The following is a 23,183-nucleotide window of genomic DNA, read 5'->3' on the forward strand; positions in this document are numbered from 1 at the left end:
AAATTAGTAATATGGTTCCTTATCAGCAAAACTGATTTAATAACATATTAGGAGATGATGCTGACCCTGGCCTTGCTTACCATGGGATGAATATTATAATTGAGAGGACTAATTGTGGAAAATTAAAAATCTCTGTGGCATTGTCAGATTTTGCTGACTTCTGTTAATGTATTTTACAGGACACTTGGATCTTGGTGATGAGCACAGTGTAGATAATGTAGCTGATTTGCTATGCAAAGCAAAGGGCTTCTAAACTGAGAAATTATATGAAATAGTAAATGAAGTGTGGGAAATAAGGAAAGACCTTTGCTCAATTTGACAGTTGAGAAAGTTCAAGGAATCCAGGTCCTTGTGGTTGACAGCCAGGTTTGGGGTTTTCTCTCTCTCTCTCTCTTTTTTTTTTTTTTTTTTTTTTTTTTTTGACAACACTGATTAAAACTCCAGCAACCTGAGAAACTCATGTCCTTGGTGAGCAAGAAAATAAAAAGCTGTAAATTTTTGGTTCCTGTTTCTCTGTGGCATTTCTGTCTTGAGGTTTCTTCCCTACTTCTGCTCAGACTGATTCTGCTTTAGGCTTTGTCCTAACACTTGTTTCTTATCTGCCTGGAACAGACTGTGCTGGTGGGAGATACTGATCTCAGTCAACTTTCTGTACCAGAACTTAAATGTTATTTTCTATCTCACATAAAAGAGCCAAGTGTTTTGGTGTGTCTTAAATCCTTGTGTGGCTTATTTATGTTGTTCTGTGTAGAGCAAAGCTTGTGTGATGGCTGGTTGCTAATGGGGGGAAAATTTGGGATCGACTTCCTCATGTAGTGCTGCATTGCGGGGTGAATACAGGATCAGCTGAACCTGTGTTGCTGGGCTGTTTGCTTTCTCTCCACAGAGGGTTTGGTTGTTACAGCTGGTGCTGCTTACCCTAGTACCATACATTGTCATTGGCTTCGCCAGCGTGTGCAAGGGTGTTCTAGAGAAAATAGCAGTGATTTTTTTTTTTTTGTCATGTTTATTTACTTCAAGCGAGTGTTGTATGGAAAAATTAAAGAGGGGTGTGCCAAGGGAAACAGAAACCCTGATGTTGATGTGATATCTATTTTCTGAAACGGGGTAGTAGATGAAAAATACCATTTTCTGGGTCAAGAAAGATGGTCAAAATCATGTATTTTTATCTTTGGCTCTTACACGGTGTTGGAGAGAACACAGGGGAAGAAATTTTTAACCTGCATGAGGTACATTCATAGCACGCCATTTGCAAACTTCTCTGACTCCTCTCTTCCCCCTCAGCTGTCTTTCTGGGCAAAAAGTGTTCCCTGTTTCCAGCTGGCATGGTTTGGGTTTTGCTGCGCTGCTGCTGTGCTCTCAGAGTGTAGGTTGTGCTAGCAGGAGCACAGCTGCCTTGACTGGAGTGCTGTGCCTGGATGGGGCTGTCCCCTGTGTCCCTTGAGCTGCACCCCAGTGTCACAGAAAGCTGGCACCAGCCCCAAGAGATGGGGAGGGGACGGAGGCAGATATTTCTCAAGTAACTATGTTGGTTTTAGGGCTCAAGAGGAAACACTGGGCTGGGTCTTTAACAGGACAGATCACCTTCAACCCTGTCACCTGTGAGCTGGAATTGCACAGTGCCAACAAGAAGTTGCTGTAAAATCTCTGAGTTAAGATGACGGACTTCACTGCTGTGTTTCTGGATGTGTTTCACAAAATGTTTCCAACTGGAGAAAGAAAAAGGAGAGGATGTAGTCAGCTCTGGCACCTGCAGGAGTTCAGTAAGGGCGCTTGCTTGCTGTACGGTACAGCAGAAGACAGGACGAGATGTTTCAGCGGGCAGGGGAGGCTGCGCAGGGCAGGTACCTGATCTCTGGAGGAGGCTGCAAAAGCAAGCTAGCAGGGGGAAAAATGAAAATGTGATCAAACCCCAAAGTTCTGAGAGAGAATTTCTGGGAGGGAAGAATTGATCATGAGCTGACCTAAGGACTAAATTAATGTAAGGTGATAATGCTGTCTTCTAGCTGAGTGATGTGCTGTGCTCGTGAGTCGTGTGAGACGTGCTGTGGTGGGTGTAGGTGAACAGCGTGGCGGGGGAGGCTGTGCAAGTCGGGCTGTGACAGGTCCCGCTGGACCTTGTGGCTCCTGTCGTCGCGCCTCCTGTTGCTCCTCTCTTGCCACGCACCTGGTGTGCGTATTCGTGCCTGTCGCAGGACAGGCTATGGGAGTAGCGTGGAGTGGGTATATGAATGGAAATTTCCCTGCTTCAGGGCTCTTTTCATTTTTCCCCCATGGCTTTTCTGGCAGATGTTTTGGGGCTCTCGCTGGCAGGGAGGTGAGGAAAAAAATGCATGTGTGTCTGTAGCAGGAGAGGGGTTGGGTTGGCCGATGCAGTAGGCTTTCTTTAAAAGAGCAAACCCAAGCTGCTCTTCACTCCTCCTGAAATCTTCATCCTAGGTGAGTAATTTGAGAGAATCCAACTCTTTCCATCCCAAAAGTGCCCTGGTGGGGATCTGCACTGTGGGTGCAGCGCCTGGCCTTTCTCTGCAGCTGCCGGCTCTGCCCTGGGTGCCCGTTGGTGTCCCTGGGATGGGGAGATGTGCTGGTGGAGGCGGTCCCGCACGGAGCTGGGCAAGGACACTCCTTCCTCTGCCTTGTCCTGTCTGAGATCCGCTTAAGCTTTTCAAGGACTGATTTGACGAAGTGAGCCCTAAGCAGTCGGCATCGTTGCTTAGGAATGGTCATAGGCAGATAGACATTTGGTGTAAATGCAGCTGTAATTAACTGTACAGACAAAACCAGGGTCAGGGAGGCAGCTGTTGCCTCCTTGTTTTGCTGTCCAGTTCTCTGTGAGAAGCTCCCGTACTGAGGATGTCTTGTATAATGTGCCAGTGACGCGGTAACATCGAGGCAGGAGGGATGTGATCACCTTGGTCGCATTTCTGGTGGCACTGAGGATACTGAAACTCCCTGCTCTCTGTTTCTTCAGAAGTAACCAAGCTCCACAGTTTTTATCTGGGAAGATGGGAAATGAGAACAGCTTGTCTGGGGATACTTGCAAAGACCACCGCCTGTTTTTAAAAGGCACCCCAGAAGGGGGGTGTGGGAGGATTGATCTACTCTACGCATTGCTTACTCACATTGGTACTTAGTTGCAAAGTTACTTCTGGTAAAGACACTTCTTTTTTTTTTTCCTATCAACACTCAATTAATGCAAATCATGTCTAGTATTTGGCCTTGGTGATGATCTGTTGTTTAGAGAAAATATCCTTGCCTGCATATATAGTTAATGAACAGTAGCCAATGCTTCAAGAAGCCTTGAGGGAGTCTGCCTGTGCAGACTGCTCTAGGTCTGCCCACCACCTCCCCTTGCACGCCTCGCTTAGAGCACTGGCATGCAGCTCAGCTGATCTAGGTAAAATGGTAAGAAATACTTCATCTTTTCCTTCTGCCATGGCTTAGTGTCCTTTCCAAAGCATTTCTGGCTGCCACGGCCTAAGAGCAAGACAGCCTTTGCTGTCTTCCAGAAGAGTTTTCTGAGGGCTGGTCCGTAAATTCATTAACGCAGAAACCTTTAAAGCTGGGTGGCACAGCGTGCTCTCCGTGGGGAGAGCTGCAGGCACGCTCTGCTAGCCTGAGCCTCTCCTTGGCTTCGACACAGCAGAACTCAAGCAAAAGCTTCCTGTGGTTCACCCAGGCTGCGCGTTGCTGGGCTGTGGGAACACGCTGACCCACGGCATGTGGGTCTGCCAGAGCTGCTGGAGCCGGGGAGCTCCCAGCCTTTGTCCTGAGGCTTTTCCTACAGGGCAGAGAATGACAGGTCCTCAAGTGACACTGGGACGCTGTTTTTTCTGTCTTTGAGCAGTAATGGGGCAACTGACTAGCAAGAACAGTTTTGTGCTTTGTTCTTCTGAGGTCTTGGAGATGCCCGTGTGGAAGGGGAGCACTGCCGGACAACGCTGAAATGGTCCAAGCCCAAAGGCTTTTAAAGTAAAAAGCAAAGTTTGGCCAGGACAAAGCCTTTAACTGGAGAAAAGTGGATAGGTGAGGTGGAGCAGAACTAAAAATAGCTGGTGATGATTTTGTCTGTCTGTGGGCCCTCATCTCCAGCCCTGGATTTGGGCAAGCTGGTGACTTTCCAATCCCCCCAGGAAAGACTGTCCCTGCTCCCCTCTGGGGCCGAGGCCACCAGCATCCTCTCAGCAGAAGCCTCCCCCTGCACCCCCCCGCACGCGCCTCTGCCGCGTGCTCCTTGCCCTGCGAGTTCACCAAGGAGCGACGCCTCTCACCGAGCTGCACAGCTTTGCGTGCTGGGAGCTCGCAGGGGCAGCGCCGCGCCGTCTCTTATGTGTCTGGCACTGGGTTTGTTGGAACTGCGGACACTGAATATCGATTTTATTTATTTATTTATTTAATCAATCAATCATTTATTTATTTATTTTCACCCTCCCCAGCTCCAGCAATGGGGATTTGAGACTCTTCCAGCTGGACTGACTGCTCCGCACCGGCTATTTCTGAGCCCCCGCAGAGCCCAGGTGTTTGTGTCCTTTCCGGGGCTTGGTTGTAATAGCTGTGAAAACAGAGAACTGAATGGTTTGGGTTGGGTTTTTTTTTGGGGTTTTTTTTTTTTTTTTTCCCCTTGCAAACTTTTCTGTAATTACAAGGTGGGAGCATGTTTTGCCATGAGATTTCCAGTTGCAGAGTGCTCAGCACATGCTATTATTTTGAAGGAGGAAAAAAAAAGGAGGAAGATGAGTTTTGATGCATGGATAATATTTGAAAATGACTGTTTACTGAGACTTACCTACCTGGCTGGTAGTTAGTTGTTAAAAGTGAGTTATGAGCAGCCGTGGCATTTAAACTGAGCGCGGCTGCTGGGCAGGGCCATCCCCCGGCTCCCTGCCCGTTCGGGGCTGCTGTTGCTCTGCTCCGGGAGCGTGGGCTCTAGCGGGGGACTTTTCTTTAGAGTTTAGAAATTCGCTTTTCAAATCTTGAACTTCGTTGGAGTAATAGGAAACTCATTTACTTCTGTGCGTGTGATTTAACAGCACCTTGAGTTTTGCCTAAACCTGAGTAATGGAGAAGAGCTGTTGCCGTAGCGCTGTGTAGGCGGAGAGGGCAATTCTCTCCCTTTGCTCCATTGCTGCAGGGGGCGTGGATGGGCTTTTAATCCTTCATGACAGCACCCGGAGTGCCTGGCCTGTGGGCATGGGTGGTGATGTTGCATGGATATTTTCCCCAGAGAGAGGAGGGCTGGGGGAATGGTGTCTGAGCTCCAGTGGCTTGTCCCTGTAGTCGAGGTGGCCTCCCTTGGACCTGGATAACGAACCACGGGTGCAAATGGAGCACCCTAGGGTCAGCATCCCCTTAGCCCAGCCCCGAGGCACCAACCTGACTGTTTGCTTTGCCCACCTGTGGACATAGCTCAGGCAGAGACCTGAGTCTGAGCAGTGGGCTTTGAACAGCAAAATTCACGTGAGCTTCATGTGGGTGTTCATCAGGAAGTGCTTACAATAACATAAGAAAGTTTCTGGTGTGCAGAACTGACTTCCCCATGCACTTGTGTAAGGTCTCGCGCAAACCCAGCGGGGTTCAGTGGCGTTTTCCCAGCTGGCGCTCACAGACCTGTCTCTTCCCAGCCCCAGTGAGAGGCATAGGGGCAGGCGCCCAGCAGCCGTGGGCAGGATGGGCTCCTGGCAGAGCGTGGTGCACCTTCCTGGGAGGAGGGCGCTGGGGGGGACAGATGCTGCCAGGAGCAGCAGTTTTGGGCTGCCCTGTGTCTCACCAGCCCCTGGAAGCACTATTTCACTGGGGCAGGTGGCTGGGCTCGAGGTCCTACAGCCCCACACAGCCTTTACTGAGAGAAACTGAACAGGTATTTCCCCTTCCCACCCTTCCGTGTTTCTGTTGCTACTGTATGAATTGCTTTCTACAAGGTAAATGCTGGTCCCGCCATGCTGCATCCTTGTGCCATGATGGGCCTGTGCTGGCTGGGCTCTGCAGGAGCCCCTGAAGCCAGGAGCAGGGGAGGAGGCGGCGATGCTGGAGGTGTGTGACCCTGTGAGTGGAGTCACTGCGCTCCCGTCACCGCGTCGGGCTGACCCAGGGCCTGCGGGGGAGCCCCAGGCCTCTCCTTTCCCACTGTGACTAGTTCAGGGTCAGCCTTCCATTGAGAAAGGACTTGAAAGGGGAGCTCTTAATTAAATATTTTTTTTCCCTTTTGCAGCCGCATCAAAGAGGGCTATGCAGAAAAGAGATGGCGCAGAGAGCGTGCCTGGCCTCAGGACGATCCTTAGTGGGAGTTGTGGCCTGGTCAAGCAGGGCCCCCGGATGGCGTGCGTGTGGCACAGGTGGTGATGGCACAGGACGAGTGGGAGCTGCCGCACCTGAAGATCGCGGCTTGGATGCAGCCCCAAAATGGAGCTGTGGCCTGGAGGGACCATTTGCCAGGCAGCCCTGTGCTGCGACCAGCCTGCTCGCCTCCCCTCCTTGGTGTCTTTCAGAAGGAAGGAAGACCCGTGGGTCCATCCAGACGCCGTGTGGTCACGGACAGCCCCAGAGGGTGGGATTCATGGGGTCTTAATGGCAGCATCAAAGTGGGGTACCTGGCCCCCACAGTGGGAAGGATGCTGGGCTGGGCCAGCAGCCAACTGTGCTGTTGAGCACTGTTTCACCATCACCTTTTCTTTCTTTTCCTTTTCCTCCTCCAGACTGCAAAATGGCTTCTGTGCTTCTCGACTGGACAGGAGCGGGGTCAAAGCCACCACAGCAAGGGGCCCTGCCCCTCTCCACTGTCAGGAAGCAGCGCCAAGAGGTGGCGCGGGAAAAGCACAGCAAAAGGCAGAGAGAGAAATGGTGCAGAAAAGGCAAAACAGTGGAACTGCCACAGAGGATTTTAATTTCTTTCCCCTTTTCTCTCCACTTTAACTTTGCAGATCATTGATGCTAACAGGCTGTGGTGGAAGTAAATAATTACACACACCAGGAACATAACATTGATTTTTTTTTTTTTAAGTCTCTTCTCACTAATTAGTGACAGCCTCTGCAGGCACTGATGGCAGGGCTTAACGAACCTGACAGCATTCGCTTGCAGCCTTGTCAGGCAGCAAGAAAATCGAAGCAACGGAGAAGAAAAGGAAAAAAGCAAGTTAAGACCTTTTCTTTTACTTTCATTTTGGTTTTAGCGGGATTGTATTAAGGTAGTTTAAAAAAAAATTACTGGGTGGTTTTTTTTGGTCAACCTATGGGTGTATTGCAGTTTTAAATAACTCTTCAAAAATGATTCCACCTTCCTGGTCGGTCCAAATAAACCATGTCAGGGGGAGATACCAGTCACCATAAGGTCACTGCAAGGAAAAGAGTTTTTCACAATTTGATAATTCTTTTAATTTTGTTACTTAATTTGCACAGGAAAAAAATAAGAAAAAAATAAGAAAAACTGCCAGTTCTGATCAGAAAATTTGTTTCTGTTAAGACAGGTAACGGGAGCTGTTTCCAGACTTTTTTTTTAACAAATGACTGACTTACTTAGTTTAGGAAATAAGTGAGAAGAGGAATTGTTCATACACTTTGCTGCTTGACAGACTGGTAGAAAAAAATGTGAATCTCATTCATTGTCTTTTCCTCATTCACTGAGCCCCACTCTTTTCCCTGACTAGTTTCTCAGGTCTCTGCTATCTGAAGAGTTCATCATAAAATGGATTCTTTGTCTTGCTGGCTCCAGGATATTAAGTGGCAGTAATGACAAATGCCCACGTTTGGGGAGCAACTCATCCCAGTTTTGCCCTGAAGTGGTACACAAAGTAACAGGATAGTAATAAGGGATGCAAGAGAAAGCATGAGATTTCAGGGTAAGAGGAATGCTGGCATATAATACAGAAAGTACATGAAATCAGGCTGTATAACTTGTTCACAGTGGGATTAACTGCAAACTGCTTATAAAAGAAATAAGGTTAAAATTAACGTGCAGATGAACCAGCCCTATGGCACAGCAAGCAACGAATAAAAAGAATGACTCTAAAGTCAATAGCACAAGAGGGGAAAGGCGTATAAAAACCCCAACACAATCAGTATCTAGTCGAGCATTCAGCTCACTCTGTACTGTTTGTCTCCTTGTCTTTAGGTCTAAACCCCGGTAGCCTTTAGCTGCACAGTTCTGAGGAACACGGGGTTAGTTACACCTTCTAGCCCTGGTGTTACACCACAGCCAAACCCTGCGGCTTGTTTCCCTTGAGCAAACAGGCCCTTTTCTGAAGTAAGGGTTACCCTTCTGGTTTCAGGATGTTATCCTGATGTTATCCTAAGCATACAGGAAGAATTGCATCTGGCAGAGCTTTTACTCTTACGCAATCGCATTCTACTGGCTTCCAAACAGCGTCACTAAAACCAGAGGGAACAAAAAAAATTCATGGATTTTATTTTTTCCCCTCTTTCTTTACAGTTTGTCAGGAGAGACATTTCTGGGAAAAGGTTTCCTTCTAGCGCAGGTTTAAATGGTTGTTGCACAGAAGTGCTGTTCTTCCCCCTCAGTGGCATGTCCCAGCTGGGAAGGGGATGCCAGTCCCCGAGTGCTTCTAAATTGGACTTGCACACCTCCTGCCTGCCAACCAACTCCTGGCCAACAATTTTGCAGCCACCTCCTTCCAGGGCTTTCCCACACTCAGAAAGAGATGTATGCTGAGGGCTGTCCATTTTATTTGATAGGGTGTGCCCTGTCACTCTTGTCTCCAAGAAAAGCCACGCTCTGCAGACAAGCAGCTGCATAGCATGAACTGAACAGGGCTCAAGATGGCCAGAGATGCACTTCTAGACTCTACCGACTGGCAAAGAACAACAAGAAACACCAACACAGGGTATTCCAAGCTTTTCTTATAGCACTAGAAAGTATCTGGGGAGGATGCAGCTGGATCACTGCGCTGCACATGAATGAGCCCTGTATTGCCAGCCACAGTGGCCTCTTACCACTGATACTTCAACAGTGGCCAATTTAGTCAGGTTTGTAATGACCTCCCCTCTTTCTTTTGGTTGATGTTGTCTCTTTTGTTCTTTGCTATCCCTGTAGTATCTACCAAGAAGGCCAGATTCAGTCTATGAACTCTTCTTTTCCAGAGAATCCCAGGAGAGGTGACCAACAACCGCAAGGATAGTACTGCGTACAGATCACCTCCCATCTCTGGGAAAGGCTGCAAGGAACATGAAGTAGAAACCCTGGGGAAAAGGAAAGGGCTCAAGATGTACACTATGAGACAGAGACCAAGTGGGAATGCAGCTGTGTCAACACAACTCACAGAACCAGGATCTTGCATCATCCTGAGGTAAGTGAGTAAGCTCCACAGGAACCATACACACAAGGTCCTCCTTGGAAATTCAGTGACGAAAAAGTAGATGATGTTATTAACAAAGCACAGCTTTAATAAAAAGGTTTAAGGCTTATGTCTCAAAATGACTTATAAATAAACATAATCACAATACATATATTCTATTTTTTTAAAAAAGTATTCATTATAAGATAATATCTATTTTCTGAGTTATAAAATACCATATAAATAGCAAATTATTCTCAGTATGCAGAATACAAGAATATATAAAAACTGGGTTGCATATCTGAAAGGAATCCTGAGTACACACTCAACAAACAGCAAAAAAATAGAGCAATGATACAGCTGGACACAATAAACGCTTTTGCCCTAGTATGTAATTTCTCCAAAACTGTAAAAAGTGAACTGAGAACTTTTTGGTTGCTCAACCTTGTTCAGCTCCATAGACTCAGGAATGGCTCTGGATACTCCACTCCTTGAGATTTCAGGAGCACCCTATGGATTCTTTTGGTATCAAAAAAAGAAAATGACATCTGTCTTCTGATGGACAGAAATAAGGCACTTAGAGCAGGTCAGTGCAGGCTGTAAGAAGCAGCTGGGACTTATAGCCAGAGAGCAGCAGAAGACATCTCTTAAATGAAGATGTGTGGCAACAAACTCTGGTAGTTACATGCAAGAGGTAGCCAATTCTTACACTCCTCAAGGTTCTGCTGCTTACCCCCAAAATAACAATACAAATGAAAACAAGAATAAGTGGAAACTCCACATGTTAGAAATATCAAAGTGAAGTTCCTTTTTTTTTTTTTTTTTTTTTTTAAGATTGAGATAAGCAAACCAGCAAGCTGGGCTGAGAACTATCAGTCTGGCTACAGCAGCATGCTTCTTTCTTTGTGGTACAAGTTGTAGCAGCATTTAGATCGGAGCTTTCACCCTGTATTTTCTCTTGGTTTTTGGTGTACAAGAGATATATGTGACTATATGTAATATGAATAAATACGTAACATTCATAACGATGTGACTACAACTCCTAGGACAAGGCAGACTGCAGTGCTGCAAGAAGACACCAAGTTACAGAAGCCTGTTGGTGTATTTAAATTCTGAATTCAGAGCTATTTTATTATTGCAGCACAACTTTTTTTTTTTTTTTTCTGATCATAATGAAAAAATTATTCATGGAAGAAATAAAGACTATTCTGCCTGTTGTTTTCAAGGAGTCATGTAGTCATTATATGTTCCTCTAAACACTGCTATTATATAAAATGTTCTCTTTCAGATACTCAGGGTCATGAGCTCTGACTTATTACTAAAACATGAATCATCAGAGCAAACTCATACATGCAAACTGCAATAAACATATCGAAGCTTAAATTTTGCTTCTTATTACAGCATCACCACAGCAGAGATCATGAAGTAAATAAGAGCCATTTATAGTCTCCTGGCTTATTCCCAGTTTAACTGAGATAAGAAATGGGATGAACTATATTATACTGAAGTTGAGCCATAGCTGCTGAGAGCAGAACTTCTAGATTCAGAAATCCACAGTAGTTTTCTGTCCTTTCAAATATTACAAATAACTTATCCTTCTTTTTTTCTTGGTATGCTATGGATACTGACTGCCTCCCTCGTGGCAATTTTCTTCCTGGTTTTCAGTTAAAATGCTCAGCAACAAGAAGCTGTAAATATTGCACAGTAAGTTAGGATGGAAGACCAGAAAAGAGAATGGCACTTGCATGATGACTTTTCAGTCCAAAGAAAAGCTCTTCATTTTTTCTGCTAATTCCTGTCTCATTTCTATATGTTTTTTCAGGTTTTGCACTTCATGGGGCAAGTTAATGTCCCACGCTGACACGCAGGATTGTAATTCTGGAAAAAAAAAAAATTGAAAACAGAGAAGAATTATTACATAATTAGAAGTGGTTTTGCTTATTGCATTGATCAATGTCACTCTTCAATAAAAAGGTTAAAAGGAAATAGGTTTTCTTATGGTAATAATCAGGGAGTATCACAATATAAAAAACACTGCTGTAAGCTTGATTCTTATTTTACTCCAAACAGAGTCAGCTCATCTACAGTTACCACCCTTACCTTCATACTGGCATTGTCACCTTTTTAGGAGTTACTGAAACCCTGATGAAACAAAGATGAAGAAGAGCATCAACTGTAACTGTTCTTGGAAGATTTTCTATCTTCCTGTTTCAGCACTTTGCTATCCTAATTGTCAGGAAGCTTTTCCTGATGTCTGACCTGTATCTCCTTTGCTGTAATAGAAACTGGTCAGTCCTTACCCTACCCACAGGGGAATATATAGAAGTCTTTATTCCTTTCCTCCTTTATTTACATATTTGAAGCATTACCATGTCCTCTCTAAGCTTTATTTGTATTAACCAACTTAACTTCCTGCATCATTTCCTCACAGGTTGCATTTCTCTCCTCTGGACTACTCCTAATAGTCCAGCGATGTCCCAGTGGAGACACTCCTCCAGGAGAGGCCATATCAGCGATCAGCAGAGTGTAAGAATTAGCTCACTTTTCGACTCGTGTGAGAATGGTGTTTCCTTTTTCTGCAGCAATGTGACATGGTTGACTCCTGTCCAGCCTGCGATCAATTATAACCCTTTTCTGCAGCACTGCTGTTTAAGCTGATCATTTTCCTCATGTTGGTACAATGGATCATTCCTAATTAAGTAAAAGGTCTTGTATTTGTCCTTATTGAATTGTATCCTATTTCCTTCCAGCTCATTTGTTCTATTTGTCAAGGAGATTTTGAATTCTAATCCTGCCCTCTAGTGTGCTTGTGGCTTTGTCTTAGCTGAGAATTGTTTGCAAGTCTGAAAAGCACATTCATTATTCCTTCATCCACATCATTCATGAAAACATGGAGGGTTTCTGGCCTAGCACAGACTCCTCTGGAAATCCATTTGATACACTCTCCACTTAGACAATGACATTTACTCTCTAAATACAGTTTTCCAGCAAATTATATTATATAATTCAAATACCAGCTTCCTCTGATCTATTTTAGGAAGTTACTGTTAGTTTGTATAGAGCCCAGAAATGCAAAAGAGAACAAAAACTAATACTGATGTTTTAATAAAATGATATTAAATGATGATCATCAACTCTCCGCTCTCAGTGGTTAGTCAAGCATAATAATGTCTACTCCAATAATAATATAAATGAATAAAACACAGTTCAGGTACCTTTGTGATATTTGTTGTCTTCGGTGTCACTTTTGTAGCAATATCCCAAAACCAGGACTGCGTTCTTCAGACTCCCTTTTTCAAAGAAATAAAACAGCAAATTTTAATTTTAATGGGAACTTTGTAGTTTAAGGACAGAAGAGTACATGACATCATGCCACTAAGAGGACAGAAAGCGGAGTTCAGTCAACCGGACTCTTTATTAAAAATCATTAACCAGGAAAAATGTGACATGCAAACAATATAGTTCACATCTCCACTAAATGTAGGGGTTTATCAGGGTTCAAAGGCATAAGCACCGCATCAGCAAGCTGGCCTGCTGAACAAGCCAAAGAACAAAGCACCCTATTATGTACTACAAGCAGAGGTAGTGGAGTCACAGGAAACAGATGTCACAGCAAAGGGACAGGCTGCAAATGAAGTCCCAGTGCACAGCAGAAACAGAATGTCCAGTAATCAGTGTGGTTATGAAAAAAAAAGCAATTAAATATGATACAAACTAATTTAAAGTGTCCTGAACTAAAGATGGCACACAGGTGGGAAAGGAGAGTTAGCAGGGAAGTAGAAATAGGGGATGGATCATAGGAAGGTGCCTACTGAATAATGCAGTAAAAGACTATGAAGACAGTAGTGGCTGGATCACAGAGGGATAAGTTGAATGTGCCAGTGTTTCAGCATCAACTTCCCGCTTATTCCCAGCAAGGCATGTTTATAAATGTCTTGCAAGATAGATGGAAGCTGTTACATGTTCTCCTGCCACAGCAGCTCCCTGTCCTGCTGGCAGGACAAGAGGGCAGTGAGCCCTTGGCTGTAGGCTAGCAGGGAATACAGGACCCAGCCTACGTACCTGGGTCACAGATCAGGCCAGGGAAGGAACAGCCCTCTGCGTGCAGACACCCCAGCTGCAGCACTGTGCCCCACACCGCCCCACACCTCTTCATACATGAAGTCTTACATACTCGTCCAGGGAAAAGATGAGGAGCAGGGCAGTTTCTGGGGTATCAATAGACTGGAGCATGGCTTCCTGTGAAAGCCACAGTTTTGTGCAACCACACTGCAGTGTCCACTCCACGATACGTTTCTCTGAATCAGCAAATGTTTCTAGTGGGTCCCTCAGGACCTCTGCAAAGTTGAGAGAGATTTTTCCTGCCCTGTGGAGACCTGCAGTGTGTTCTCCTTTGATATTGATTTAAATCTGCTTACAGTAGATGAGGGCTGGTGGGAACCATACACATCTTCCATGCTCAGATTTTTCATCACTTTAATTTTTTCTGCAACCAGTCCTATCCATACTCTTCACAAAAGTGACTGGAACTTAAGTATAACATTTCTTATGCAGACTACGGTCCTTTGTTACTACACAGAAGTCTAAATTTTCAGTTGCAAAATGAACTATAGATTTACATATAAATCATTCTCTGTACATCTCATGTCTATTATACATCAATGTGTTTGATGAGAGAATTAGAAAGAGACATTATATTTCCATATTCATAGATGAACTAAAGATAAAATTGAAGTCTCAAAGTCTGGCAGTCTCTTATCCCTGAAATATTTAAAATATATAATGCCAATCAGATGTAATCTTAAATTACATCTTAAATCTTAAATTATTTAATACAAAAATACTTCCCTCTGTCTTCTCTAACTTCACACAAGCAATGTGTTACTATTGAAGAATTGCTCAGCAGCCTCAGTGCCATTTTCACTGATTCTGTGAAAATACCAGTAAAAACAAAGTCTTTGAATTTAGGAAAAAACTCAACCCTTATAAATAATTGTTGGGAAAAAATTATCAAAAGAAAAAAATTATACAAAGTGCATGTATCAATCTTCCTTGCCATTCTTGAGATTCATGCAAATGCAGCAAAACTCTTTCTCCTGAAGTATTAACTTCTCCATAGATAAAATTTTTATTTAAAATGACAAAGTGAATAGAAACAAATAATATGAAACTCAAGGGTTTTTAAATCACTGTATTATTCTATACAATATACTTTCCTTATCAATGGCCGTAATAAGTGAGGCAGAAATTTTGTTTTCATAGTAAGTACTCTTTACAAAATGCTAAAAATAAATCATCCCTTATAGTGCTAATATTGTAGCTATCAGGACTGAAAAATGCGGTGCCAATGAATCTGGACTCTATAGATGGCACTCTTAACAGCGGAGGACTAAATAGACTCTACAAACTTGCTGTCTCAGGCAAAGGCAAGTCAGAGGAAGATGGAAGTTTTTTGGACTCATACAACACTGTCAGCACTATGAGCTAACTGTAGTCTATGGATACTTCCAGTGCCAGAAAGGCAAAAAAACCAGTCCCCGAGTTAAGTTTGTGACGGTAATAAGAAAACATCCACAGTCTGCAACTATGACATCTGCTAGCCAGGATTACAGTGTGTTTCTGAGACCACAACAACAGCTTCAGTCTTTTTGGACAGCAAATACACTTTAAATCACACAAAACTCTAGAGTTTTTTTCATAACACAGTGGAAGGCAATGGGAATCCACATGTTGTGCCACAGAGTACTTTTTGAAGTAATGTGTATTTTGAGCATATCTAGCACTGCAGCACGATGAACTCTTGAGTTGGTATGGCCTTTGTTACTTTTGGGAGAAATGCAGGAAAGCGTACAGGTGAAGGAAGTTACAACAGCCAAGAAGTGCCCCATACTCAACTACAGGCTGTTTGTAATTACGCCTGAAAACCCACAACTGCTGTCTGCCTACAGCAGCTCAAAACAACTGGCCCTGGCAACAGGAACAGCACATATGTACAAGTCTGCACCCTGAGCCCAAGTGTGTAGCACTTTCCCAGCTTTGCTGTGATCTGCCTGTGACCCAAACCTAAAAGAACCATTCTTGAACAAGGATGGGAGATGAAGACTAGGTGATAAGTGATTAAGGAAAAATTATTAAAACCTAACAAGCTCCACAGAGAGAGAAGCCAGCGTAAAACTTCAGATAGACAAAGAGCACAGGCAGATACAGATCAAATCAAAGACTATCGGACAGAAGATGGTGAGAGCTGTGCTGAAGCATGGCACAAGATGCTGTGAAGGTGGAGTGGGTTCATGTGCTTCCCCAGTGACAAACTGGGGAAGAGCTGTTGTTTTATGTGGGCACAGGTGTGATAGCCTGCTGGTGTTCAGCTAACACTGCAGTGTCTGACATTGACTGAAGATGACAGCAGTGGAATAGAACGAATTAACAAAACACTGAAAATGCTAATCTGTTCCTGGAACACCATGTCAAATAGGAGACAGTAATCCTAAACTTGGCACTGATTTCAAAGTACTTGTCATTTGATGTGTTTACTTACCTAGCTGAGCTGTTATCATGACTCTAACAGAATCACAAAAGTTGTCTATAACTCGTACAGGACGACGTGTGGATAAATCAAGCAGCAAGATATGTCCTCCTCCTGTCCCTATCCACAGTGCAGTATTTTTCTGCAGGCAAATTGTCTTCACTCTTCCGGAATAAGCCAGTTTATGTTTTGATTCCTTATTTAGTTTTTCCACTTTGTCTCTAGGAGTACAGAGAGCATTTGTATTAAAATCTAGTAGCATACTATTCCACAACTGCTAAAACGACTTTCTCAATACCAGCCTTTTAAAAAATCATTCATCATGACAAGCTAAAAAAATCTCATGCTAATCAACTGACTGACTTGAAACAAACTGCGATGAAAACTACCAGACCCAGCTGATCTGCCTCAGAAGACCTTTTAATAGGAGGCAGCCATACTCCTCTGTTCTCTCCCAGTCTGCAGGAGAACAATGTCACTGCAAAGTGGGAGGAGCACACCTAGAGCTGCTCCTAACCTCACCATGAAAATGAAACAGATGTGGCTCGTTAAGGGAGAGCAACAAGTTACATGCAAATGAAAGTCACTATCACTGTTAATAAGACTTTGATCTACTGAATCTGTGCACTGGAGAGAGAAGACATTCTTATCCAGGGGATGCAGGAAGTAACTGGATGCAAAAGCATTAGTACCTGAAGGACAGCAAAAGACTTTCTTCTTTCTTGAGCAGAGCTAAATCTTCTTGACATCATAGACAAATTATGAAATACAATAAGAGTCTTAAAAACTGAGATTCTGCATGGGATATTCTGAGGTTCTGGGCCAAAAGAGGGGAAAGGAATTCCACATTTGCCCAAAGAACTGGGCAAATCCCTTACCTCCAGCAGGTTAAGATACTATGCTAGAGAAGGCAATCTGATATGCAGCTTTCTATGCATCAGGCCATCAATCTGAAATAAACCACTTACTTAAGAAAATGTGCACAGTCAATTAGTTCTGAAAGTTTTTCTGTCTTCTTGTCCCAGATTTCCACAAAATGGCTGTTTTTCTTTGCCAAGTAGATGGATTTGTCTATTGCAATTGAAATAATATTTGCATCACTGTAAGCATTGTGACAGAACCTAGAAAAAAGAAGAACTCCAGTTAGATACACACAAAATATCTAGTAGAAAAACGTGACTATTATCAGTGGAGTTAGCTTCCTTCCAACACAAATCATTCAGCCTTAAAACCAAACTGGGCTAGGATACAACTGAAAGGGTTTGCCGTAATCTTCCTGGAGTTTGACAAATTCTCATAGTAATGGAGTTATGCTGATGATATTCCTGGAGGTGCATTCATGCCTAAAATCTTTCCCATCTATCTGCTCAAATCACATATGCTCACATCACAGCAGGCAAACTCCATCTTTCTCCTGCCACTCTTTCAATGTTTGGAGACACTCAATAGCTCTTACAAGGTGCACAAGATCATAACAGGACACTCAACAAAAAGGTGACTAAGCCTAAAAAGCAGCGGCTCACCTTGCTCTGCTCCTGTTTCACTTCAGCCGACAGCCTTTTTGACTATTTTCCTCTACATACAAATTTGTCTCTCATGCCAGATCTGTGCCTACACATCTCAAAGTATTACTGGCCCTGCAATTTAACAGCATTAGCTTATTTCACTGACTCTTCAATTAATCCTGAAGAACAGCTCAAAATCACAGGCCCCTGACAGCAGACACTCAGTAACACTGCTACTTTACCTAATGCAACTTTAAAACAACTTTATTTTCAAAATTTGTATATTTTCATATACAGTTTTTCCGCCAAAAAGCTCAAATTATTCCTGTGACGTATTTTGCATCTTGCCATTGAACTGGATTTTAATGACACTTTAGTTTCTTGCTTTATATTAACAAATTATTTCTAAAGCAAATTAATTTCCCAGAATAATGATCTCTACTAGCATAAAACCAAGCAGTTTTCCTTGCTTAGGAAAAACTCCTCTTAACTTCAGCACAGGATTTGGCCCATGTAAGAATTATATCAAACACTCCAAAAACTTCAGTGCCTAACTTCTAAATAATAATAAGTCAGCAATCATACATTATTTAACCATATAATGCAAAGATAGGCACACATATCATACTGACAAACACGTAAAAACAATTTCTATGCTAAGTGTGTGTATAATTCTAAACAAAGTAACCAGGGCCTAGACAAATGCAACTGGAGGGCAAAAATTGATCAGTTGCATTTATACATTTTCTGAAGAGATACTGACTTCATAAATCCTTTATATAGTAAAAATGCATATCCTTCCCTTAAAAGCAGCAAGGAATACTTTAAACACTACTCAATGATTTTATCTTAATGCACACTGCATTCAGTCTCTACTATGGAAGGAAAAGAACAGAAACAAGAGAACTCAAAGACTGAGCTCTAGAACAAGACTGACGGAACTTTTTAATGAAAATGACAAAAGAGTAACATCACTTATAAAAAAAAAACAACTTACAGTTGACTTGTCTTTGTTTCAATGAGCTTTTGAACAGAGAAATCACTTGTTAAGGCAATAATCTTTGTTCCACAGCCTCCCCAGATCATATTTTTTTCAGATAAGTATGAGGATTCGTTTAAGCACATCAGTGGCGTGCTAACATTTCCTATAGTTAGTATCTTCAAAGGTGTGGCACCCTTACACTGCAAGGGAAAAAATATACCTTCCATTAGAAACAAGGAGTGTACAGACACTCAAACTGTTAAAACAAGCCTACACAGCCTGCTGCATTAATTTTACACAGCAAAATTTTCTGAACTGTTATGGTATCTTTCCAGAATATCAGAGACTGAAATGCACCAGAGTCTCATTATTGGTTTCCCATAGAAACAGCCTGTGTGAGCGCAAACAGGACAGAGCTGGGACAGACACTTTCTGCAACTCCTGGTGCAGTTCAAGAACTGGATGGAAAGTCATGTCCGTATCCTGGAGAAATCCCACACTGGACCATATTTTAGTTCTGGAATGCACTGCAACTCCATAACCGCTCTAAGTTGCATATAGTCAGGAGCTAACCCTCACGAACCAGCTGACAGAAATAGCTCCCAGCATGTCGTCATTTATTCTGCGAACAGAACTCTGACCTAAAGAAAATCTAAACAATATCACCTTTTTGAAGATATCTATTCTATGAAAATTTAGTGTGAATGAAAAGAAAAAAGGAGCTGCAACAGCAATAAATAAAGGAGATTAAAACTGTTACAATATTCTTAATAACTTATATTAATGTCACTCTCTGGTCAGTTTGTCAGGCTTTTCAAAGTCCTATAATGAGAAATAATTTCCCCCTCTTAACTCCACTGGTTAAAACAGATATTATAAAACGTGCAGTTCCTCTTAGACTGCAGTAGAATATTATTTTTAGTTTTAGAGAAGCATTTAAAAAATAAGCTGCATGAAATAAAGCTAGTACTTGTAGTTGTTTTACATATCACTGACAGTATTTTGTAGAACACACAGCAAAGAACAAGCCTACCTTTACTGCTCTGTCTTCAAAAACTGCCAGTCTGCCATCAGCTGTGCCTACCAAGAAGAAATTCTTCTGTTTGCTGAAATAAAACAAAATCATTAATTCTAGAAATGCCTTAATCAGGTAAGAAAGATTTAAATGAGTAGCCTCTGGTATTTCAAGAATTTCACTGAACACCAAAAGCAAGTACAACCACCTGTCGTCAGGAATGTAGTCTCCAGTTACACTGTGTGCAAAATGAAGTGAAAGTACAAGCAAAATGTATTTTGTTTTTCTGAACAAAACTGCACCAGTGTACAGATGTCATTTTCTGAACATCTCTGTTTAGTCATATTTTCAAAAAGTAACCCAAAATATTTAAAATTCATTTATACCTTTGCTTTGAAACAGAATTACAGTATAAACAAGTGATGGAATCTGACATTTTCTGCAGACGATGCCTTCTTGTTTCATCTTCTGTGTTAAGTGCCCACAGAGAACCAGACTGGGTTCCTGCTACTACCCAGTTTTCTTTCTCAGTAGGAAGAGTCACTAAGGCCAAACTCAAAATTTTACTGTCTGTAATATCCTGAGTCAGAAAAACAAGAAAGACAACATGGTTATGATTTCAGTAAGGGTAAATGCCAGTAAATTGCTGGTAATGAAAACAAAGTACAATTTTCTTGGACCCTGGACAGACCCAAGGCCTAACCTCCCCATTAAGAGATCTAATTCTCTATTAGCAGAATACATCTTCAACTGTACCATCTATCTTCAAAGTGCTGGGAAGGACCCCTCAAACAGTACACAGGAAAATCTCCAAGCTGAATGCTGAAAAAATTCTCTCTCTCTATTTAATGAAGCCATCAGAGAATTAAGCAAATTGAGCTACACTGCAATATACGTTTGGTTTAACTGCTAACAATAAAAGTATTGGTCTAATACTTCTTTTCCTTCTAAAACTTTCATTTCAGTTTTGGAAAAATAAGCCATATGATCTATACTAAAGCTACCAATTCAAATGTATCACGGTCAACAGATGGCAGATGGAAATACAACTTAAACAACTTTGATGATGAGTCACATTCAATTCTAGCACACATGTTCATCACAGCACATCAAGCCTGGGTAAAACCTTTTCCCTTTTCTGGTGGCACAGGACTGAGACGTACAAAAAGCAAATGAAAAGACCTGGAGGGTATCACCAAAAGTGGCACAAGGAGGTGGGACCCATGGGAAGAGAGGAATTTCTGTTAGGGGAGGCAGAAACACAAAAGGTTGTATAACCCTTACTCCTTCTTCTAGCCTCTCTGCTAGAAATAGCTCCTATCTGAGTGGAAGAAAGAAACCCAGTAGTGGAAAGCCAGTATCACGAGAAAGTTCAGGCTGGATGGCAGGAAGAGAGAAAAAAGTGACTGCGTTTCTACTGTATTTCATGGATACAATGATGACTCACTTATCAGCAATCTTTGTTCTCTCAAAACTTAGCTTTCCAGTAGTAATATCCTGCTGTTAAAATGCAATTAATTCTTCTGAAATACATCTGGGTGCCAAAAAAATCAGAATGAATGGCAACTTTCCCACATACCTCACAAGTATGCCCGTCTGTATTGAGGTTGACAAACGAAAGCTGTGCCTTTTCTGTGTTCCCATTGCCTATCCAGACTCCTGCCTTCTTGCAGCTTTGATTGGCAGCTACCATGCACTCTGCTGTGGACGTGCTGGGTATTGAAACATACCTCATCAAACAGAGAAGCTCTGCAGAATTCAAGATCTCATAAACCTACAAAGAAAGCCACAGCACGCACATGGTAATAACAATGGCTTGCACAGTGATAAATAAATAACAAGCACTGGATAACAACGTTTTATGGAATATGGACATGGTATCTCAGCAGGTCTGTTCATTTGTATCACCACTATTAATGAGCAATCTTTGTGCGCTAAGCAACTTTATGTTGACTCTCATTTTTCTGTTAAAATTTCAGGAAGTCAATGAGGTTAAGGCATGTCTAAAAATTTCACCCATTTCAATAAGCAATGCGATGTGCGGTAACAGACAGTGGGTGTCAGATCCACACTGCTGTTCCTCCTCTCACACGCATGGAACAGCGTAGGCTGACCGCACTGACGTTATCTTTTTGCAGAGCTCTAGTAAAGACCAGGAACTAATCTGAATTCTGTTTTATTACAATCATTATACAGCAACACAGAAAACCAGCAGGCTAGAATAAATGGTTGGTAGATTTTAATGGAACAGTTTATCCTGGATGGCAAGAGCACGCAATATTCCACGGCTGTTTCAGTTCCAGAAAAGAAGAACTTAAACTCTGTGCCTCTAACTTAAATGTCTCATTTCATTTTAAAAAGCACAACAAATTCATGGTATCACCTATCTCAAAACCACCAACAAATACAATAAGTAATACCTGGGAAGATGTTGGTCGTTCCTGAGGGTTTTCCTTCAAACACTTTTTAATTAAATTTTCAAGTTTAGGCCAGGGGGCACACCCATATTCTTTGACAGGATCTAAAATGTAAAATTAGATAACCTCTTACCTTCAGAAATGAGAGTTCTGAATAACTTGCTTCTTATTTTAAGAATTCATCTAACTTTTTACAGAGCTGCTCTAAGAAATACCATACTCTTAGGTAAAATGTCAGCATGAACAGCTCGGAATTGCTCATCTGCCATTAAACGCTAGAGCATGAAATGCTAGAGCTACAGCTTTTAATTAAAAGCAGTTAAAGCAAATTGATTTTGCTTTTACTTTTTTAAAATGTCCCTACACCTGGGACTGAATCACAGCTATGTGTGAGTTGCATTTTGGTTAATGCTGACCATTCAAGGGTATGTCGTTTTAGTCTGTACTCTTTCCAATTCCTGTGAACATTTTTCTCCACATTTATTCTTCTGTGTTTGGGCAGAGTATATGGAATACAGATGAACTTCCAATAAAACGTATAGCAATTTAGATAAAAAACTCCATATAATATTTATGAGATATGGAAGTTTAAATTCCCACTCAGTGCTTTGAATATGTATCTTATGACTATAGGTGCTGACCTCTCTATGAACAAACCACTCCTGAACAATGGTGCCTGTACTGCTTTTCCTTTTAGTTCATCATAATCCACAGCAGATATTCCAGTCCTACATTAGACAGAGGTAACATTAATGATAAATACCTGCAAATGAACATATCCTGTTCAGCAAATGATAGGCACTGTTTACTTGTAAGCTCAGCCAGCCCCCTTTTTGGTGGAACTGTATAAATGACGAACATGTGCACAGATGGAACTGTGCTATCTCCAGAAGCTAATACTTCCGATTATTTCATAGGGCTTATAATACAGAAAACAGCCAAATGGACAGCTGCACTCAAGAGATACTTAGTCATCACTTCTTGGGATGGCCTCTTTAGGGAGAGGATTTAAACTGTCTGAGCTATGAATTGGACTGTTCTCTGAGTAGAAAATGTGTGAACTCTGTCTCTCCCAATGGCGAAGCCATGCCAGATTAAGTGGTACAGTTCCTGCCCTGTCCTAGATAGAGTGACTTTTCAGTCTTTCAAAGAATGTTTCATGAGTGTTTCTACTATTTCAGGGCAAGAAATAAGAACACCACACATTAAGCTTGTAGTACTATAAAATTTCAACATCTCTTTACACAGAAGTTGCCAAATACTGAGTTACATTGTCTAGCTGACTACATCACATCCAGTCTGATAGCTTGTTTAATCTTCCTTTCAGCAGCCAACAACTACATACCGTAATGCAGATGGAATATGAAGAACATTATGTAAATGGCCAGGAACTTCACATTCTTGACAAGTTAAAAGGGAATTCCTATCTAAAACCTTTAGGCGATGGCTTTTAA

The 23,183-nt window shown here is 42.3% G+C and overlaps 1 protein-coding gene across 2 annotated transcripts in view; it reads right to left on the minus strand.

Moving 5' to 3' along the window:
• Positions 1–9,370: 9,370 nt before the first annotated feature.
• Positions 9,371–23,183, minus strand: part of LRRK2 (leucine rich repeat kinase 2) — a 69,394-nt gene continuing 55,581 nt past the window's right edge. For both annotated transcript variants that reach the window (XM_086746701.1, XM_086746693.1), the window contains 9 exons: positions 21,733–21,833; positions 20,892–21,086; positions 19,699–19,892; positions 19,331–19,403; positions 18,313–18,497; positions 16,779–16,931; positions 15,823–16,031; positions 12,500–12,574; positions 9,371–11,162 (listed from right to left, as the gene is read on the minus strand). In XM_086746701.1, the coding sequence (XP_086602827.1) occupies positions 11,041–11,162; positions 12,500–12,574; positions 15,823–16,031; positions 16,779–16,931; positions 18,313–18,497; positions 19,331–19,403; positions 19,699–19,892; positions 20,892–21,086; positions 21,733–21,833 (1,307 nt within the window). In that variant the 3' untranslated portion in view covers positions 9,371–11,040. The remainder of the gene's footprint in view (positions 11,163–12,499; positions 12,575–15,822; positions 16,032–16,778; positions 16,932–18,312; positions 18,498–19,330; positions 19,404–19,698; positions 19,893–20,891; positions 21,087–21,732; positions 21,834–23,183) is intronic.

Source organism: Chlamydotis macqueenii, chromosome 1, assembly GCF_036417535.1.
Source record: "Chlamydotis macqueenii isolate bChlMac1 chromosome 1, bChlMac1.mat, whole genome shotgun sequence".
Lineage (NCBI taxonomy): Eukaryota > Metazoa > Chordata > Aves > Otidiformes > Otididae > Chlamydotis > Chlamydotis macqueenii.